We start from the raw sequence: 18,433 nt of genomic DNA, 5'->3' as shown, positions 1-18,433 counted from the left end.
TCCGGGGACAGCGGGAGGTATGCGCTCTTGTTAGTTACCAGCGGAGAGGGCAAGCGGTATTGGGAACTGCAGCACCCACTACATGCGCTCCGCCTCTGGACACAGGCAAGGAGGAGGGAGGGGAGCACTTTGGAGCTTCGGCGCCCCCACCTCTGCGGCGCCTGGGTGCGGAGCACCCCATGCACCCTGCCTAGGATCGGCCCTGGACCCACAGTTTTTGCAGCGTTTCAGGACTCTTGTGTTTTTAAGGATTCCTCATGCCTAGTTTATAGTTACTACTTTGAATAGTTGATCATTTATATTTCTGTTACCTGAAGACAATATGAAAGGAGTGGTATTAGTCGTGGTGTGTGTGGTGAATGGTCCAGGTGTAGTTGTCAATGGAACAGGTGGAATGTCCGTAGAATTTTCATTTTCTGTAGAATCATCTAGGAAGAAAAAACATAACTAAATATTGATACACACAACGGCCTGCTAACCCACCTACCCCATTCTGGTTTTGGTGAAATGGGTAAGGACCAAGAAAGACACACAACGTGTCCTCTAAAAACATTTTGAAGATAATCTTTTATTTTTTATAGCTTATTTTCTTAGAATGTGTTGTTAATGTGACTGTAATCACTGTGATGGTTCAGCTAACAATGGCACTGTCTTAAGCCTCGTACACACGATCAGTTCATCCGATGAGAACGGTCTGAAGCACCGTTGTCCTAGGTTAACCGATGAAGCTGACTGATGGTCCGTCATGCCTACACACCATCAGTTAAAAAAACGATTGTGTCAGAACGCGGTGACGTAAAACACAACGACGTGCTGAAAAAAATGAAGTTCAATGCTTCCAAGCATGCGTCGACTTGATTCTGAGCATACGTGGATTTTTAACCGATGGTTGTGCCTACTAACGATTGTTTTTTTCCCATCGGTTAGGAATCCATAGGTTAAATTTAAAACAAGTTGGCTTTTTTTTAACCAATGGTTAAATAACCTATGGGGCCCACACAGGATCTGTTTTGACCGATGAAAACGGTCCATCAGACCTTTGTCCTCTGTTTAACCTATCGTGTGTATGAGGCCGTAAGAACTCACAAAAAATATAGAATACTTTCCCTTTAAATTAGTTTAGAGAATATGTATTTTACTGATGCAGTTTTAACCTCACCTATAGTTCCATTGGCATCCTCTGGATGTAATTTGTCCACTTTAAATGCCCAACGTCCGGTTACATTCACGTTGCTTGTAGATGATAAATTGGCTACAGAGAGTGTGAGGGATCCTGGGAGTGTGTAGTATCCTGTATCATAGCCGCTGTTCAGCCCAGCCTATGCCGTTCAAGTAAATTTTTTAAGAATTGTTTATGAAAATTACAATGAAATCATCACTGTAAAAACGTTATTTATTGATACTTAGGTAGGACAAAATATTCATGTTTTAGCCAGGGCCGTTTAAAGGAGTTTGGGGGCTCCAAGCAAAATGGACATGGAGGCCCCCCAACCCCCCCCCCAATGTGTCCTTCTTACTCCCCTCCCACTCTCCCTCTGTCCTTCTTAATCCCCTCCCCTCCCTGGGTCCTTCTTGCTCCCCTTCCCCCTCCCCGTGTCCTTCTTACTCCCCTCCCACTCTCCCTCTGTCCTTCTTACTCCCCTCCCCCTCCCTGTGTCCTTCTTACTCCCCTCCCCCTCCCTGGGTCCTTCTTGCTCCCCTCCCCCTCCCTGTGTCCTTCTTACTTCCCCCTCCTGCTCCCTGTGTCCTTCTTACTCCCCCCCTATGTTTTTTACTCTCCTATGTTTTTTTACTCCCCCTCCCCATGTTCTTTTTACTCCCCCCCCTTCTTCCCTGTGTCCTTCTTATTCCCCCCTTCGGCTCCCTGTGTCCTTCTTACTCCCCTCCCCCCTATGTTTTTTTTACTTCCCCCATGTTTTTTTTACTCCCTCCTCCCCCTCCCTATGTTTTTTTTACTCCCCCATGTTCTTTTTACTCCCCCCTCCCTCCCTATGTTCTTTCTAATCCCCCCTCCCTACCGTACTGCGCGACAGGAGATTCCGTTTCCTGTTCCCGGCTGGACTGAAAGGAAGTGAGCACTCAGTGTGCACATCCTGTCAGTCCGGCCGGGAAGAGGAAACTGAATCTCATGTACTGCGCGGTACCCGGTCGGACTGACAGGAGTGAGGGAGAGGAACTCGGCCACGCTACAGGGAAGGGGAAGAAGTGACGAGAGAGGCAGCAGTGCTGCAGACACCTGAGGCTCTCTATAGAACGCTCAGGTGGCTGCAGCATTTATAGGAAGCGCAGCAAGGGCCCTGCTTGGGGACCCAAGCAATTGCTTGGTTTGCTTGCCTTGTCACAACGGGCCTGGCTTTAGCAAGCAAAGAAGGTTAATATCGTAATAATTGTACAGTGAACAATAGTTCAGTAGATAAACAAAGCCATGTGATCACATTTTGCAACATTTAGTGCTTAGCTCATAAATTCAAAAACTTCAGGAATAAAGAGATCTGCTCACCAAGGCCAAAGGTCCATCCTGGGTGTAGCCATCCCAACTCATACTTGGCCACTGAATATCTTCGAAATTGTACAGAAGGAAGGTCTGATTGCCATCGGTGCTCAGGACAGCCTGAAATGTGTTCACCTACAGAAAACAAACGTTCAAGACTAAAACTCTGAAAGATGTTTTAAAAGTTAGAAAACAGCCATTGTTGCAGTTTAAAAAGGCATCGGGGTATATTAGATCTACCTTGTGTGTTGAAGATCCATAATAGGCAACTCGGTGCCATGTGGCCACAAACACCCACTGAGCTGTGAAATTCCCGGCATGGAAGTAAGTTCTGATATCGGAGGTGGCCCGGGACAGAAGAGAGGGATCGGTGCTCTCACGGTAATATATATCACCCGCTAATGCATTATCAACATCAGCCCAGAAGATAGCCAGGAACGGGTTTCCAAATGCAAGAGGAAGAGCTTGTGGTACAAATTGACCGATTGGCGAGTCAAATGATAACAGACCATTATTATTCACCTGTGAAGATTGAGAAAGAAAAAAAATCATATTTCTGCAATGTAGACTTTGGGCTAGATTCAGGTAGCTGCGCTCATTATTATGGCGGCGCAGCATATCGTATTTACGCTGCGCCGCCGTAAGTTAGAGAGGCAAGTGCTGTATTCACAAAGCACTTGCCTCCTAACCTACGGCGGCGTAGTGTAAATGGGGCCGGCGTAAGCGCGCCTAATTCAAATGATGATGAGGGGGGCGTGTTTTATCTAAATTAATGGTGACCCCGCATATTTTACTTTTTTTACGAACGGCGCATGCGCCGTTCGTGAAAGAATCCCAGTGCGCATGCTTGAAATTCCGCCGCAAATCGTCATCTTTGCTTTCGACGTGAACGTAAATTACGTCCAGCCCTATTCGCGAACGACTTACGCAAACGACGTAAAAAATTAAAATTTCGAAGCGGGAACGACGTCCATACTTAACATTGGCTGCGCCTCCTAATAGCAGGAGCAACCTTACGTTGAAAATACCGAACGTAAACAACGTAAATAAATTGTGCCGGGCGTACGTACGTTTGTGAATCGGCGTATCTAGGTCATTTGCATATTCTACGCTGAAAACAACGGAAGCGCCCCTAGCACCTAGCGTAAAATTGCACACAATTATACGCCGCCGTATTCAAGTTACGTTGGCGGAGAAAGCCTATTTTTTGAACGTATCTGCCTTTGAGAATCGGCGTAAAGATACGATGGCGCAGATTTGAAATTACAGCGGCGTATCTGGAGATACGCCGCCGTAACTTCTACCTGAATCTAGCCCATTATCGGGAATGCTACCTAATTCGTTAATAGAGGGAGGTGAGTCTATGACCTTTGAACATCAAAGGGTATCCAACATGTTTACAAGTTGAGCGTAGGTACTTAAAATAACTGATAGTCACTAAAAATAAATGTTATATATATTTTCATAATAAACACATTTTGGATTAGAAAATGGATGAAATGTAGAAAGAGATTTTGTTCCAGCAATATACTCACATAGAGATAAGAGTAATATCCTCCAAAAAGTGGGATGTTTCTGGAAAGATATATTATTGGAGATCCTCCATCATCTATTTTTGGATTGATAATGTCAATAACGGGTCCATATGGGTAGAGGAGATCTGAAGTAAAGAAAAGAAAATCCCTTACATTCATCCAGGAGTGGCCAGGAGTGAGCCTATGCAACAAGGTGCTGTAATCAAGGTTGGGTCAGTTAGGAGAGAGTTCAGGTCAAAGAGCCAGGTGAGCTGGTGAGAAGGTTTGGGAAACCAAGGTAAGACAAGTGGTGCCGCTGAAGAAAGAGTCAGGTGGCTTGGTATTTTTAAAACAAAATTAAGGGAGCTTTAAAGGCTATCACCGGCCAACCAGCCCCCTTGTTTTACTTACCTGAGCCTGAGCCAGTTCACCTGCTTGGCGTGTCCCCGCCGTAATCCTCTCAACAGAGTCCTGGCTTTGATTGGATAGATTGATAGCAGCCAGCCATTGGCTCTTGCTGCTGTCAATCAAATCCAATGACATGGGCACTGGGGGGCGGGGCCGAGTCATACACTCGGCGTCTATGGACGCCGAGTGTATGACTCATGAGTGTGCCCGCAAGGTAACACCCTCGGGAGAGAGCTTCGCAGAGGGAGTTATCTAATGCAGGAGGAGCCGCGAGAGCCGCCGAGGGACCCCAAAAGAGGAGGATCGGGGCCACTCTGTGCAAAACGAGCTGCACAGTGGGGGTAAGTATGACATGTTTGTTAAAAAAAAGGGAACCTTTAGTATCACTTTAAATACAACACTTTGACTTAGAAACATCATTGTGTCAGCCGGATAATCTAAACTCTAGCTGGACTCCGGTACCACAGCTAAACACACAGATACAATCTGCATTTTGAAAATTAAAAATTTTGAAAATTGCCTAAAGTTCTAAAGTTGTTGACGCCCACCATGGTAAATATGAGAAATACTGGTATTACAATCTTATATTGTGGGATATATTGTTCATTTTTTTTTTTTTTAATTATGGAAATACTGCAGAATTCATTGGGAAGTTTCATGGAAAAACTTTTCATGCTAAAAAAAATTCAGAAATATATCGAAAAAGAACTATGAAGAAAGCTGCCCAACCTGTACACCAAAAATAAATGTGTACTGCATGAGAGTAAAATGGAATTCCCTACATCTATTCGCCCAAACCTGCTGCATTGTCATTCCCATTGTCCTCCCATTAGTTGGGGTAGGCAATACACTTTGGTGGAGGTGGGTCAGTCACACCCTGTGACCTTTGACCTCTGGGAACCTGCCTTCTGACCTTTGACCTTTGGGGGAGGTCCCTGTTCCAATTCCTGAGTCCTAGCCATATTCTTCAATAGGAAACCCTAACACTATCGCCAACCCTAACCCTAACTCTAACCCCCTAACCCTAACCCTAAGACATATTCTTCAATGGGAAACCCTAACTTTAACCCTAACCCTAACCCCCTAACCCTAACCCTAAGACATATTCTTCAATGGGAAACCCTAACCCTAACTTTAACCCTAACCCCCTAACCCCCTAACCCCCTAACCCTAACCCTAACCTCAACCCCAACCCCAACCCACTACTTTGAATAGTTGCTCAGAAATTTTTGTTACCTGAAGACAATATGAAAGGAGAAGTATTAGTTGTAGAGCGTGCGGTGATGGGTCCAGGTGTTGTTGTCAGTGGAATGTCCGTAGAAGTTTCATTTTCTGTAGAATCATCTGGGAAGAAAAAAACACACCTAAACATTTGTACACACAGTGGCCACCTAACCCACCTACCCCATTCTGGTTTTGGTAAAAGGAAAGGAATCAAAGCCCATAAACACAATCGGATTTTCCGACAACAATGGTTCCGACGCACGTGTTTTAATCGGACAATCCAACGTCTGTACGCTCTATCGGACAATTGTTGTCGGAATTTCCGACAACAAATTTTGGCTAAGCATGCTCTCAAATTGTCCGACAACAAATGTGTTCCGTCGGATCATCCGATCGCGTGTACACAAATCCATCGGACTAAAATCCAAAGTACAAACACGCATGCTCAGAACCAATGCTAAACGTCAGGCAACAATAGCAGAATTTGCCCAAAGGGTGGCGGTAAAGAGCTAAAAAAAAACACGTGATTTGGGTAATGTTGGCTAAAAATGTTCTGCCGTGTGTATACCAAGTTCACAGCCAACGCCCCCCTTCGCACTAAAATCCACAGAAAAGTCTAGATGGAAGTCCGATTGTGTGTATGAGGCTTAAGAAAGACACACAACTAAAAAGCAAATAGACTGTGCACGTAGTAACTGAGACTGAGCTTAGTAAATGTGGTAAGGTTCTATTGATTTCCAGCATCCAATCATGTGCAAGCTATTTTTTTTCCTTGCGCTTGATTGGATATTCTTTACAGAGAGTTTAGCTTCACCACATTACTTTTACTAAAGGAAATGAGTTCAACTTCACTTGCAAAGTCCGTTTACCTTTAGTAGATCAACCTCATTGTTTTTAACATAGTTACCTTTTTGTTTTTTATTTTCCTTGTACCCGATTCTTTAGAAAGTGAAGCTTCACCACATTACATTTACTAAGGAAATTGAGTGCAACTGCACATGCAACGTGCACAGTCTATTTGCCCTTAGTAAATCAACCCCAACACGTCCTCTGAGAATATTCTGCAGATAGTCTTTTTAATTTCCCTAGAATGTGTATTTTTATATTGTATATTTTGTATATATACACAGGGGCGTCAGGAAGGGGGTGGCTAGCCGTGGCTGAAGCCCCGAATGTGACCCCATAAAGCCCAGAGTCTCACGGTGGCAGGACTACATTATTAGCCCCGAGCCGCCGAGCAAGTGGTGAGCGCCGGGATCGACCTCCGAGTGTGGCCGAGTCCCATAGCAGCTCCCGCCTTCTGAAACCTGCGCAACACCTTATGATGGACCTCCCACTGGTCCAATGCTGCGACCGCGGGACGTGAGACGTCCATCATAGGCGTTGCACTGGCTCCAGAAGGCTGGAATTAAAATACGGCCGCCGCGCCGGCGCCACATCCCTGCTCGGCGCTCGGTCGGGCCGCGGGTGGCTCTCCTCTCCTCAAGGTTCCTCAGCTCTCCTCCCCTCCAGCCAGGCTCCTCGGCTCTCTGACGGAATGACTGCCTGCTGCTGTGACACCGTTGAGCTGAGGTAGGTCAGAACCGTCAGAAAGTGCAATAATGTGTATGTAAATGTCAGTGTATGTCGAGTAGGTCAGTGTAGGTAAGTCAGTGTATGTCAGGTAGGTCAGTGTATGTCAGGTAGGTCAGTGTAGGTAGGTCAGTGTATGTAGGTAACTACCGTCAGTGCAGGTAGGTCAGTGTAGGTAGGTCAGTGTAAGTAGGTCAGTGTATGTCGAGTAGGTCAGTGTAGGTAAGTCAGTATATGTCAGGTAGGTCAGTGTATGTCAGGTAGGTCAGTGTAGGTAGGTCAATGTATGTAGGTAACTACCGTCAGTGCAGGTAGGTCAGTGTAGGTAGGTGAGTGTAAGTAAGTGTTTGTAGGTAACTACTGTCAGTGTAGGTAGGCCAGTGTAGGTAGGCCAGTGTATGTCAGGTAGGTCAGTGTAGGTATGTCAGTGTATGTAGGTAACTACCATCAGTGCAGGTAGGTCAGTGTAGGTATGTCAGTGTATGTAGGTAACTACCATCAGTGCAGGTAGGCCAGTGTAGGTAGGTCAGTGTATGTCAGGTAGGTCAGTGTAGGTAGGTCAGTGTATGTAGGTAACTACCGTTAGTGCAGGTAGGTCAGTGTATGTAGGTCACTACCGTCAGTGTATGTAGGTCAGGTAGGTCACATGCTAGCCAAAAAAAAAGCCTGCGTCACATACAAACCGCCCCCCCCCCCCGATTCCCGGCCTTGGACTTCGGGCTGGCGCCCCTGGTCTTTTTGCCACCTAGCAACGCCCCTGTATATACAAGACTTTTCCTTAAAATTAGTTACTTCAGATCTTGTTAGTTAATATTTATTTTATTACCACAGTGTTAAACGCAGTGGATCCTCACCTATATTTCCATTGACATCTTCTGGATGTAGTTGGTCCACTTTAAATGCCCAACGTCCGGTCACATTGACGTTGCTTGTAGATGATAAATGGGCTACAGAGAGTGTGAGGGATCCTGGGAGTGTGTAGTATCCGGTATCGTAGCCGCTGTTCAGCCCGGCCTATGCGGTTCAAGATTTTTTTTATAGAATTGTTCATGCAAATTACAATAAAATCATCACTATATAAACGTTATTTATTGATGCTTAGGGGAGAGAAGGCATTAATGATTTGGTAGTTATTGCTTCCCTATGGTTAACTAACTATGGAAATAAAATATACCGTATTTGCCGGCGTATAAGACGACCCTCTAATTTTCCAGCTAAAATGCTGGTTTTGGGATATACTCACTGTATAAGATGACCCCTCACTGTGCCATTATACATGCCTCACTGTGCCATTATACATGCCTCACTGTGCCAGTATGGCTGCCTCACTGTGCCAGTATGCCTGCCTCACTGTGCCATTATGCCTGCCTCACTGTGCCATTATGCCTGCCTCACTGTGCCATTATGCCTGCCTCACTGTACCAGTATGCCTGTCTCACTGTGCCAGTATGCCTGCCTCACTGTGCCAGCATGCCTGCCTCACTGTGCCAGTATGCCTGCCTCGACGATCTTCCTACCTTCTCCTGTTTGCAGAGTTTCTCAGGCTGCGGGCGTCCATTATTCAAAAGCCGCGCCTCCTCCTCAGGCTGTTCCGTGATAGGTGGAACACTAATTTTCCCAGCAGAGCCTCTGTTCAGTGTTCCGCCTATCACGGATGTCCTCTCGTCCGAGGCCTAGGATGAGAAGGCATCCGTGATAGGCGGAACACTGAACAGAGGCTCTGCTGGGAAAATTCGTGTTCCGCCTATCACGGAACAGTCTGAGGAGGAGGCTCGGCTTTCGAATAATGGATGGTCGCCGTCTGACAACGGGTACCGGGCGTATAAGACGACCCCCGACTTTTGGGGCATGATTTTAGATGCAAAAAGTCGTCTTATACGCCGGAAAATACGGTAGCTTAAGTGGAACACATTGTAAGATGCATTCATGGTACAAATATCCCATTATTGTCTGGGATCAACTATCCTCCTTGTCCTTCCAACCCAGTTTGGTCCTATAAAAATAAAACTAGATTCCAGAATATTTGATTATTTATTGTTTTCCCTAAGTCTAATCAACTATCCTGATTTACACAATTAACAAAAGATTAACAAACATGTATGTTCTTTAAAATGTAACAAATTTTTATAACTGTTCTCCTCCCAAAATGGCCTAACACATGTACTGTTGGGCTGAGGAAACTACAGTAAAGTACACACGATCGGAATTTCCGACAACAAATGTTCGATAGGAGCTTGTTGTCGGAAATTCCGAAAAAACGGCCCGGTCATTTGGCAGCCAAATCTTCCAGGGCTGAAGTGGTTAAAAGCTCCTAGTATATTCAAAAACAAAAAAGCAATTGAAAACAAAGTCATCGATAACAAAATGAACAATAGCTTAGTAGACAAATAAAGCCATGTGAAAGCCAGTTTGCTACTGTGTTCTCTTTATGGTGCTTAGCTCTTGAAATGGCACTTGTAACAGGAGTCCCTTTTGGGCATAGGATGACTGAGAACTGATATCTCGGATTACATGAGATGGGACATTAATGATAAGTCATGTATTGCAGGAGATCTTGGAATATTACAGTTTGGTTAATTCTGTCCACAGCAGGTCAATAAGAGAGTGTCTCCTTCAATGCTTAACATAGACTGTTGAGATGCTAATTAATTCCCCCTGGCTGTAGTTGGGGCTTGCTGTGATTGCATTCTGTGTCCATTGTGCTAATTCCGTCTGCTTCTAAGGTCTCCCATTGTGTGATGCCAATGACACTCTTTTGTGTGAAAAGTCTATTGATGATAGATATGTGTTGGCAGTCTGAAAGGTCAGATGTCTGACTGCTCAGGTGTAGTGAATTAGCATGCCAATTATGTTTAGTAAAGGAATGTGTTTTGTGTGACAGGTGGGGATCACTTATCGCAGAGCCAGACTTTCTGGATAAGGATTAGTAATTAGCCCATCTGAATGTGTATTAAATCCCCATTGTGTGATGTTGGGGGTGGAGAGTTTCATTGTCCCTGTGATTAACTGTAGCATGCTTGTAACTGTATAAAAACCTGAGAGCTAACCATTAAAAGTATTCATACATTTTGGAACCCAGTAACAGAGCTGTCTGTCTCGTTATTTTGGGAAATAGAATGGGTCCTGTCGGCTGGATTGTCGGATAAGCTGTCGTGGATAGGTGGAATGGAAGATCTCAAACGGTGGTAACCCCTGACCGTTACAGCACTTCTTTCAAACTTCTGAGTGGATTCAAAAACTTGTAATTCAGGAATAAAGAGATCTGCTCACCAATGCTGAATGTCCGTCCTCGGAGTAACTATTCCAACTCAAACTTGGCCACTGAATATCTTCATAATTGTACAGAAGGAAGGTCTGATTGCCATCGGTGCTCAGGACAGCCTGGAATGTGTTCACCTGAAAATACAACAAATAATTGTTGAAGACTAAGTCTTTGAAAGAAGTTTTAAAGGTTAGAAAAAATATTTTTTTTGCAGCATAAAAAAGGCATCACGGTAATATCCTCACCTTGTATGTTGAAGATCCATAATACGCAACCTGGTGCCATGTGACTACAAACACCCACCGAGCTGTGAAATTCCCGGCGTGGAAGTAAGTTCTGACATCGGAGGTGGCCCGGGACAGAAGATCGGGATCGGTGCTCTCACGGTAATATATATCACCCGCTAATCTATTATCTATATCAGACCAGAAGATAGCCAGGAACGGGTTTCCAAAAGCAACGGGAAGAGCTTGTGGAACAAATTGACTGATTGGCGAGTGAAATGATAACAAACCATTATTATTCACCTGTGAAGGAGAAGATCGAGAAAAAAAAATCATATTTCTGCAATGTTGCTAACCACAACATACAAGGCTATTCACCAGGGCTGATCCTAGGCAGGTGCATGGGGTGCAGTGCAACCAGGTGCCTCAAAGGTGGGGGCACTGAAGCACCAGAGTGCTTTCCTCCTCCTCCTCTCCTTGTCAGTGTCCAGAGGCGGCTCTCTATGCCAGTCACCACCGCCACCACTGTGTTTCCTGCCCAAACCCGTCCCCCCTTCCTCCTCCTGTCAGAGGAGGAGAGTGAAGCAGCAGCTGTCTCTGTGTGGAGAAAGACCAGCCATGCAGTGACGTCTCTGTGGGGCGGTCCGTGCCTGACGTGTTCTCTTTGTCCGTGTTAGGGGAGCATCTCTGTGTTTGAGTCATTGCCATAGAAACAATTGTAAAGGGGAGGAGTTGGTAAAGATGACCACGCCCATGTGGGGGGCGCCAGAAATATTTCTGCACCCAGGCGTCTGTGACCCTAGGATCGGCCCTGCTATTCACAACATCGCCCCCACCTACATCACCAACCTCATCTGCACATATCGCTCAAATCGTCCCCTCCGCTCCTAGCAGGACCTCCTGCTCTCTAGCTCCCTTGTTACCCCCTCCCACGCTCGCCTTCGGGAATTCTCCAGAGCTTCTCCCATCCTCTGGAAATTCCTGCCCCAGTATGTCTGATCGGCCCCCTACCCTGTCCTAGGAGATCCCTGAAAACTCATAAATTCAGGGAAGGCGATCCCACACCCACCTAACAACTGTCCCCGAGCCACCCCCATCAAATCATTCTCTGCAGCTATTACCTTTTGTACCCCCTCCCTTAGAATGGAAGCTCTACGAGCCAGGCCCTCCTGTACCTTCTGTATTGAACTGTACTGTAATTGTGCTTTATGAAATGTAGACGGAGATTTTGTTTCAGCAATATACTCACATAGAGATAAGAGTAATATCTTCCAAAAAGTGGGACGTTTCTGGAAAGATATATTATTGGAGATCCTCCATCATCTATTTTTGGGTTGATAATGTCAATAACGGGTCCATATGGGTAGAGAAGATCTGAAGTAAAGAAAAGAAAACGCCTTACATTCATCCACAATGAAAATCATATTGAAAATGTAAACCGTTGCACACTAGTTTGAAGGACGTGAGCGAATACTTTGAAAATTAGTCGCCTTATACACCGGCAAATACTGTACGCTTATTTTGATTTTTTTTTTTTTACCAAAAATATGTAGAAAAAACATTTTTGGCAATATTTATTATAGCAAAAAGTTTTTTTTTTAAATTGTTGCTCTATTTTTGTTTATAGCCCAAAAAATAAAAACCGCAGAGGTGATCAAATACCACCAAAAGAACGCTCTATTTGTGGGAAAAAAAGGAAGTCAGTTTTGTTTGGGTACAACATTACACGGCCGCGCAATTGTCAGTTAAAGCGACGCAAAAAAATGGCCTGGTCATTGGGCAGCCAAATCTTCCGGGGCTGAAGTGGAAGACACACAGCCACTCATTAAAATTTTAACCACTTAACGACCACCGCATGTACATATACTTCCACAGAATGGCACGTACAGGCAGATGGGCGTACCCGTACGTCCCTGCCTAGACGTGGGTCGGGGGTCCGATCGGGACCCCCCCCTGTACATGCGGCGATCGGAAATCGTCTGGGAGCGATCCGGGATGAGGGGGCGGCTATTCGTTTATAGCCACCCCCTCGCGATCGCTCCCCGGAGCTGAAGAACGGGGAGAGCCGTATGTAAACACGGCTTCCCCGTGCTTCACTGCATCGATCGAGTGATCCCTTTTATAGGGAGACACAATCGATGACTTCAGACCTACAGCCACACCCCCCTACAGTTGTAAACACACACTAGGTGAACCCTAACTCCTACAGCGCCCCCTGTGGTTAACTCCCAAACTGCAATCGTCATTTTCACAATAAACAATGCAATTTAAATGCATTTTATGCTGTGAAAATGACAATGGTCCCAAAAATGTGTCAAAATTGTCCGAAGTGTCCACCATAATGTCGCAGTCATGAAAAAAATCGCTGATCGCCGCCATTAGTAGTAAAAAAAAAAAAAAAATAATAAAAATGCAATAAAACTATCCCCTATTTTGTAAACGCTATAAATTTTGTGCAAACCAATCGATAAACGCTTATTGCGATTTTTTTTACCAAAAATAGGTAGAAGAATACGTATCGGCCTAAACTGAGGGAAATTGTTTTATATATATGTTTTTGGGGGATATTTATTATAGCAAAAAGTAAAAATTATTGAATTTTTTTCAAAATTGTCGCTCTATTTTTGTTTATAGTGCAAAAAATAAAAACCGCAGAGGTGATCAAATACCACCAAAAGAAAGCTCTATTTGTGGGGAAAAAGGACGCCAATTTTGTTTGGGAGCCAGGTCGCACGACCGCGCAATTGTCTGTTAAATCGACGCAGTGCCGAATGGCAAAACCTGGCCTGGGCCTTTAGCTGCATTTTGGTACGGGGCTTAAGTGGTCAATTAGGAAAGAGGTTTAACCTTAAACTACGTAGAGGGTTCTTTACTGTAAGAGCGGCAAGGATGTGGAATGTCTCAGCGGGGAGCATCAAAAGTTTCAATAAAATATTAGATAAGCTGCTGAACGACCACAACATACAGGGATATACAATGTAATACTGACATATAGTCACCCACCTAGGCTGGACTTGATGGACTTGTGTCTTTTTTCAACCTCACCTACTATGTAATACAAATTGCAAGGAAAAAATAGGATTTGCAATAAATATGTCTGAGAAGAAAGAAAGCCAGGCGGGGCTTTACTATTCGGCAGAGCTGTGTAAATATCAGGATTAGATGGACAAAAATAGAAAACCTTTGACAGATAAAGCAGCTCCTGTATACAGTCTGTACTTCCTCTGTGTACTGTGCTCTATACCATGGAGTTTCCCTCTACTGTAACTTAAGCCAATACTCACACCTATCCTGTCCAAGACGTCATCGCGTTAGAATGCCAAGAATGTTTTTTTATGTTGTCGCCACAATAACTGCGGCTTTATAAAGCCTAGTTAATGATAAAACTTTATGGTATAATGGTTCACATAAAAACGTATTACAGGAGGATACGCAAGAGGCGAAACATAAAGATTTACCATGAAGGAAGTCATTTAGAAAAACGTTATGTACATTAAAATAGGATTTGGTATATAGTGAAGCAATATAGTGGAAAATACAGAAATTATTTTTTATGATTGGAAAGTCGTTATATTTTATTGCAAAGATCAACCCATTGGCCTAAACCCTTTGGCCCCTATTGCCATTTTTCATCTATTTTTATATTACAGCCTGACCACCATGGTGGGAGTTGGCAAGCATCTTGCAATTAACCATACTCCCCTGTGCCGCTCCTGAAGAAGCGAGATTAAAGGCCTCAGAGGTCTCCAGGGCCCCATGTGGCAATCCCCCTTTTTTTTTTTTTATAAATGTTTATTTTTTTATTTTTGTTTATATTTTTTTATTTTTTATTTTTTATTAAAAGGCCCAGAGGTACCCAGGGCCCCAGATGGCAACCTCCCTTTTTTTATGTATTTTTTGATACATTTAATTTTTTTTTATTTTTTTTTGTATTAAAGGGCCCAGAGGTTTCTTTTTTCTTTTTATTAAAGGGCCCAGAGGTCCCCAGGGCCCCGGATGGCTACCCCCCTTTTTTTATATATATATTTTTCTTTATTTTTTCTTTTTTTTGTAAAGCCCCCCCCCCTGCTTCTCAATTTGCTGCAGCCCCCCCCCCCCCCGCCGCTTCTCAATTTCAGGTGGCAGCACCCCCTTCCCCCCCGGTTCTCTGCTCCAGGGGGCCCATGCCTGAAGCTGTGTAAGGGGCCCCAAAATTCCTGATGGCGGCCCTGTCTACGAGTGGACTATTATTCACAAGATCCGGTTTGTGTTTTGTATTTACCTGAAGAAAATATGACAGGAGAAGTAGCAATCGTTGTGGTTTGGGGATACTGCGGTCCCGTTGTAGTTGTATCCAAAGGATAATTTATGGAATCATCTAGAAAGGAAACACATGATAAAAGCTGTGTGCTGACAATTTTTCTTTTAATCTCTTCTTAGTTTTGGAATGCGGAAAATGGGGCAGATCCACAAAGCGAGTACGCCGGCGTATCTACTGATACGCCGGCGTACTTTCAAATTTCCCGCGTCGTATCTTTGTTTTGAATCCTCAAACCAAGATACGACGGCATTTGGGTAATATCCGACAGGCGTACGGATTTTAGATGCAATTCTTCGGCGTCCGCTGGGTGGCGTTCCCGTCGTTTTCCGCGTCGGGTATGCAAATTAGCTATTTCCGACGATCCACGAACGTACGAGCGGCCATCGCATTCTTTTACGTCGTCTCTAGACGGCTTTTTTCGGCGTATAGTTAAAGCTGCTGTTTGGTGGCGTACTCAATGTTAAGTATGGCCGTCGTTCCTGCGTATAATTAAAAAAAAAAAAAAATTGTTTGCGTAAGTCGTCCGTGAATCGGGCTGGACGTAATTTACGTCCACGTCAAAACAATGACGTCCTTGCGACGCAATGCACGGCGGGAAATTTAGAGACGGCGCATGCGCAGTTCGTTCGGCGCGGGGACGCGCTTCATTTAATTGAAACACGCCCCCCTACTCGCCGATTTGAATTAGGCGCCGTTACGCCGCAAGAGATATACACTACGCCGCCGTAATTTACGGCGCAAATTCTTTCAGGATTCAAACCAAAAAAAGGAAGTTACGGTGGCGTAGCGTATCTCAGATACGCTGAGCCGGGGCAGATCTTTGTGGATCTGCCCCAATGAGACTATCTTTAGACAGGTATCTGCACCCCCCTGAAAGGTGTCAAATGTGACACCGGAGGGGGGGAGGGTTCCGATCAGCGGGAGTTCCACTTTTGGGTGGAGCTCCGCTTTAACCCCTCGATCGCCCCCTAGTGTTAACCCCTTCCCTGCCAGTGACATTTACACAATAATCAGTGGCTATTTTTAGCTCTGATCGCTGTATAAATGCCAATGGTCCCAAAAAAGTGTCAAAAGTGTCCGATCTGTTTGCCGCAATGTCACAGTCCCGATAAAAATCGCAGATCGCCGCCATTACTAGTAAAAAAATGAATTGGTTTTGACGTGGACGTAAATTACGCCCAGCACCATTCACGGACGATTTACACAAACAACGTAATTTTATAAATTTTTGACGCGGGATCGACGGCCATACTTAACATTGACTGCACCTCATAGACCCAGGGGCAACTTTACGCCGGGAAAAGCCTAACGTAAACGTCGTACCTTTACTGCGTCGGCCGCGCATACGTTCGTGAATTCGCGTATCTAGCTAATTTGCATACTCGACTGGGAAATCGACGGAGGCGCCATCTAGCGGGCAAGAAAAATTGCATTTAAGATCCGACGGCGTAAGAGACTCACGTCTGTCGGATCTAAGGGATATCTATGCCTAACTGATTCTAAGAATCAGTCGCATAGATACGACGGCCCAGATTAGGACTTACGATGGCGTACATGGCGCTGCGCCGTCGTAAGCCCTTTGAGAATCTGGGCCTATAACTTTTGCGCAAATCAATCAATATACGCTTATTGTGATTTTTTTTTTTTACCAAAAATATGTAGAATACATATCGGCCTAAACTGATGAAGAAATTCGTTTTTTATTTTTAAATGTGGGATATTTATTATAGCAAAAAGTAAAAAAATATATATATTTTTTTTTTCAAAATTATCGCTCTTTTTTTGATTATAGCGCAAAAAAATAAAAACCGCAGAGGTGATCAAATACCACCAAAAGAAAGCTCTAATTTCTAAAGGACGTCAATTTGGTTTGGGTACAGCGTCGCACGACCGCGCAATTGTCAGTTAAAGCATGTACTGAGTGCCGAATCGCAAAAAAATGCTCTGGTCCTTAGGGGGGGTAAAACCTTCCGGGGCCGAAGCGGTAAAAGAATAAATACATCAGGACCTTTTATTGAAATTAAATCATAAATTATATATATATAAAAAATGAATGAAACATGTTTGAACTTCACCTATATCACCGTAAATGTCTTGTGGATGGGGGGTGTCCACTCGGAAAGCCCAACGTCCGTACAGATTGATGTTGCCTCTGTATAGCAGATCAGCGAGATTGGAAAAGAAGGATCCTGGGAGTGTGAAGTATCCTGAACTGCGCCCACTGTTCAGCCCAGCCTGTGCAATTCAAGAATGTAGGTGGAGAATTCACTAAAATGTGTAAAGTCCAAGCATTGCATCATACCGCGTAAAATTACAGAGGCTTCTATACAAGACCCGTCACCCTGTACCAGGGCAGCCATCACAAATTTTGGGGCTCCTTACACAGCTTTTGGCAGGGGCCCCCTAGAGCAGAGAACCGGGGGGGGGGGTTTTGACGAAAAAAAAAACAAGTGTAATCTCTTCTCTCCTGATGCAAGATAATAAGCGGGGCGGGGGGGTGAGGTGAGGCACTGGTCACCATCGGGCCCCTTACAGGAGCAATGCAAAAAAATAAAAATGGGAGGGGGCAGGCCCGGATTTCCCACAAGGCCACCAAGGCCAGGCCTCTGGGCGGCAGGGTGCCAAGGGGCGGCAGCATACAGTTAATGGCGGTAAGTTGCTTTCTAGCAGGACTAAATGTAGTGTGGGGGAAATACTAAGAAATAATAATTAAATTAATTAAAAAAAAAGTAATTAAAAAGTAAAAAATAAGAAAAATAATATTAAAAATAATAAGAAAATTATACAATAATAAGAAAGAGTAAATGACAAGCTACAAATAAAAATAAATAAAAAAGTGATTAAAAAGTAGAAAAAAATAACTAACCGTGCCATCCGGTTGCCATTTTCTGTTGATTTGGGGGGGTGGGGGTAGTTTGGTTGGCGGGGAGGGGGTGCATTGCGGAACCTGGCCTTGGGGCGGCAGGGAGAGCAAATCCGGCGCTGGGAGGGGGGCCAACCGGGCCTGTAAGGGGCCCTCGGGACCATCTTACAGGTGTAAAATAAAAAAAATGTAATTAAAAAAAATAAAAACAGGAGGGTGGCCAGCTGGGCCTGTAAGGGGCCCTGGGGACCATCGGGCCCCTTACAGGTGTAATGCAAAACATTTTTTTTTAAATAAAAACATGAGGGGGGCCAGCCTGACCCCTGGGGACCATGGGGCCCCTTACAGGTGTAATGCCTGTACCCCCCTGATGGCGGCCCTGCCCTGTACAGGGAGAGAGAGCCGCAGTGACCAGTCTTTATTACAGGAAGCTCCTGCACAGAGGCAATGTGGACTGGAGTTGTCTCATACCTCCCAACTGTCCCTGATTTCGAGGGACTGTCCCTGATTTGGAGCAATGTCCCTCTGTCCCTCTTTCCTCCTCATGTGTGCCTCATTTTGGTCTGATCCATATA

At 44.7% G+C, this 18,433-nt stretch overlaps 1 protein-coding gene across 1 annotated transcript in view; it reads right to left on the bottom strand.

Moving 5' to 3' along the window:
- LOC120916156 overlaps positions 1–18,433 on the bottom strand; it is a 228,899-nt gene that overhangs the window by 194,584 nt on the left and 15,882 nt on the right. Inside the window, exons 8-14 of the mRNA XM_040326976.1 lie at positions 17,071–17,230; positions 14,957–15,052; positions 11,945–12,069; positions 10,717–10,998; positions 10,480–10,605; positions 8,064–8,223; positions 312–428 (exon numbers count right to left, since the gene is read on the bottom strand). Of these exons, the coding sequence (XP_040182910.1) occupies positions 312–428; positions 8,064–8,223; positions 10,480–10,605; positions 10,717–10,998; positions 11,945–12,069; positions 14,957–15,052; positions 17,071–17,230 (1,066 nt within the window). The remainder of the gene's footprint in view (positions 1–311; positions 429–8,063; positions 8,224–10,479; positions 10,606–10,716; positions 10,999–11,944; positions 12,070–14,956; positions 15,053–17,070; positions 17,231–18,433) is intronic.

The sequence above is a fragment of the Rana temporaria genome, chromosome 10 (genome assembly GCF_905171775.1).
Source record: "Rana temporaria chromosome 10, aRanTem1.1, whole genome shotgun sequence".
NCBI classification, from domain to species: Eukaryota; Metazoa; Chordata; class Amphibia; order Anura; family Ranidae; genus Rana; species Rana temporaria.
The sequence above is the reverse complement of the archived record's forward strand: the minus strand, read 5'-3'. Positions and strand labels throughout refer to the sequence as shown.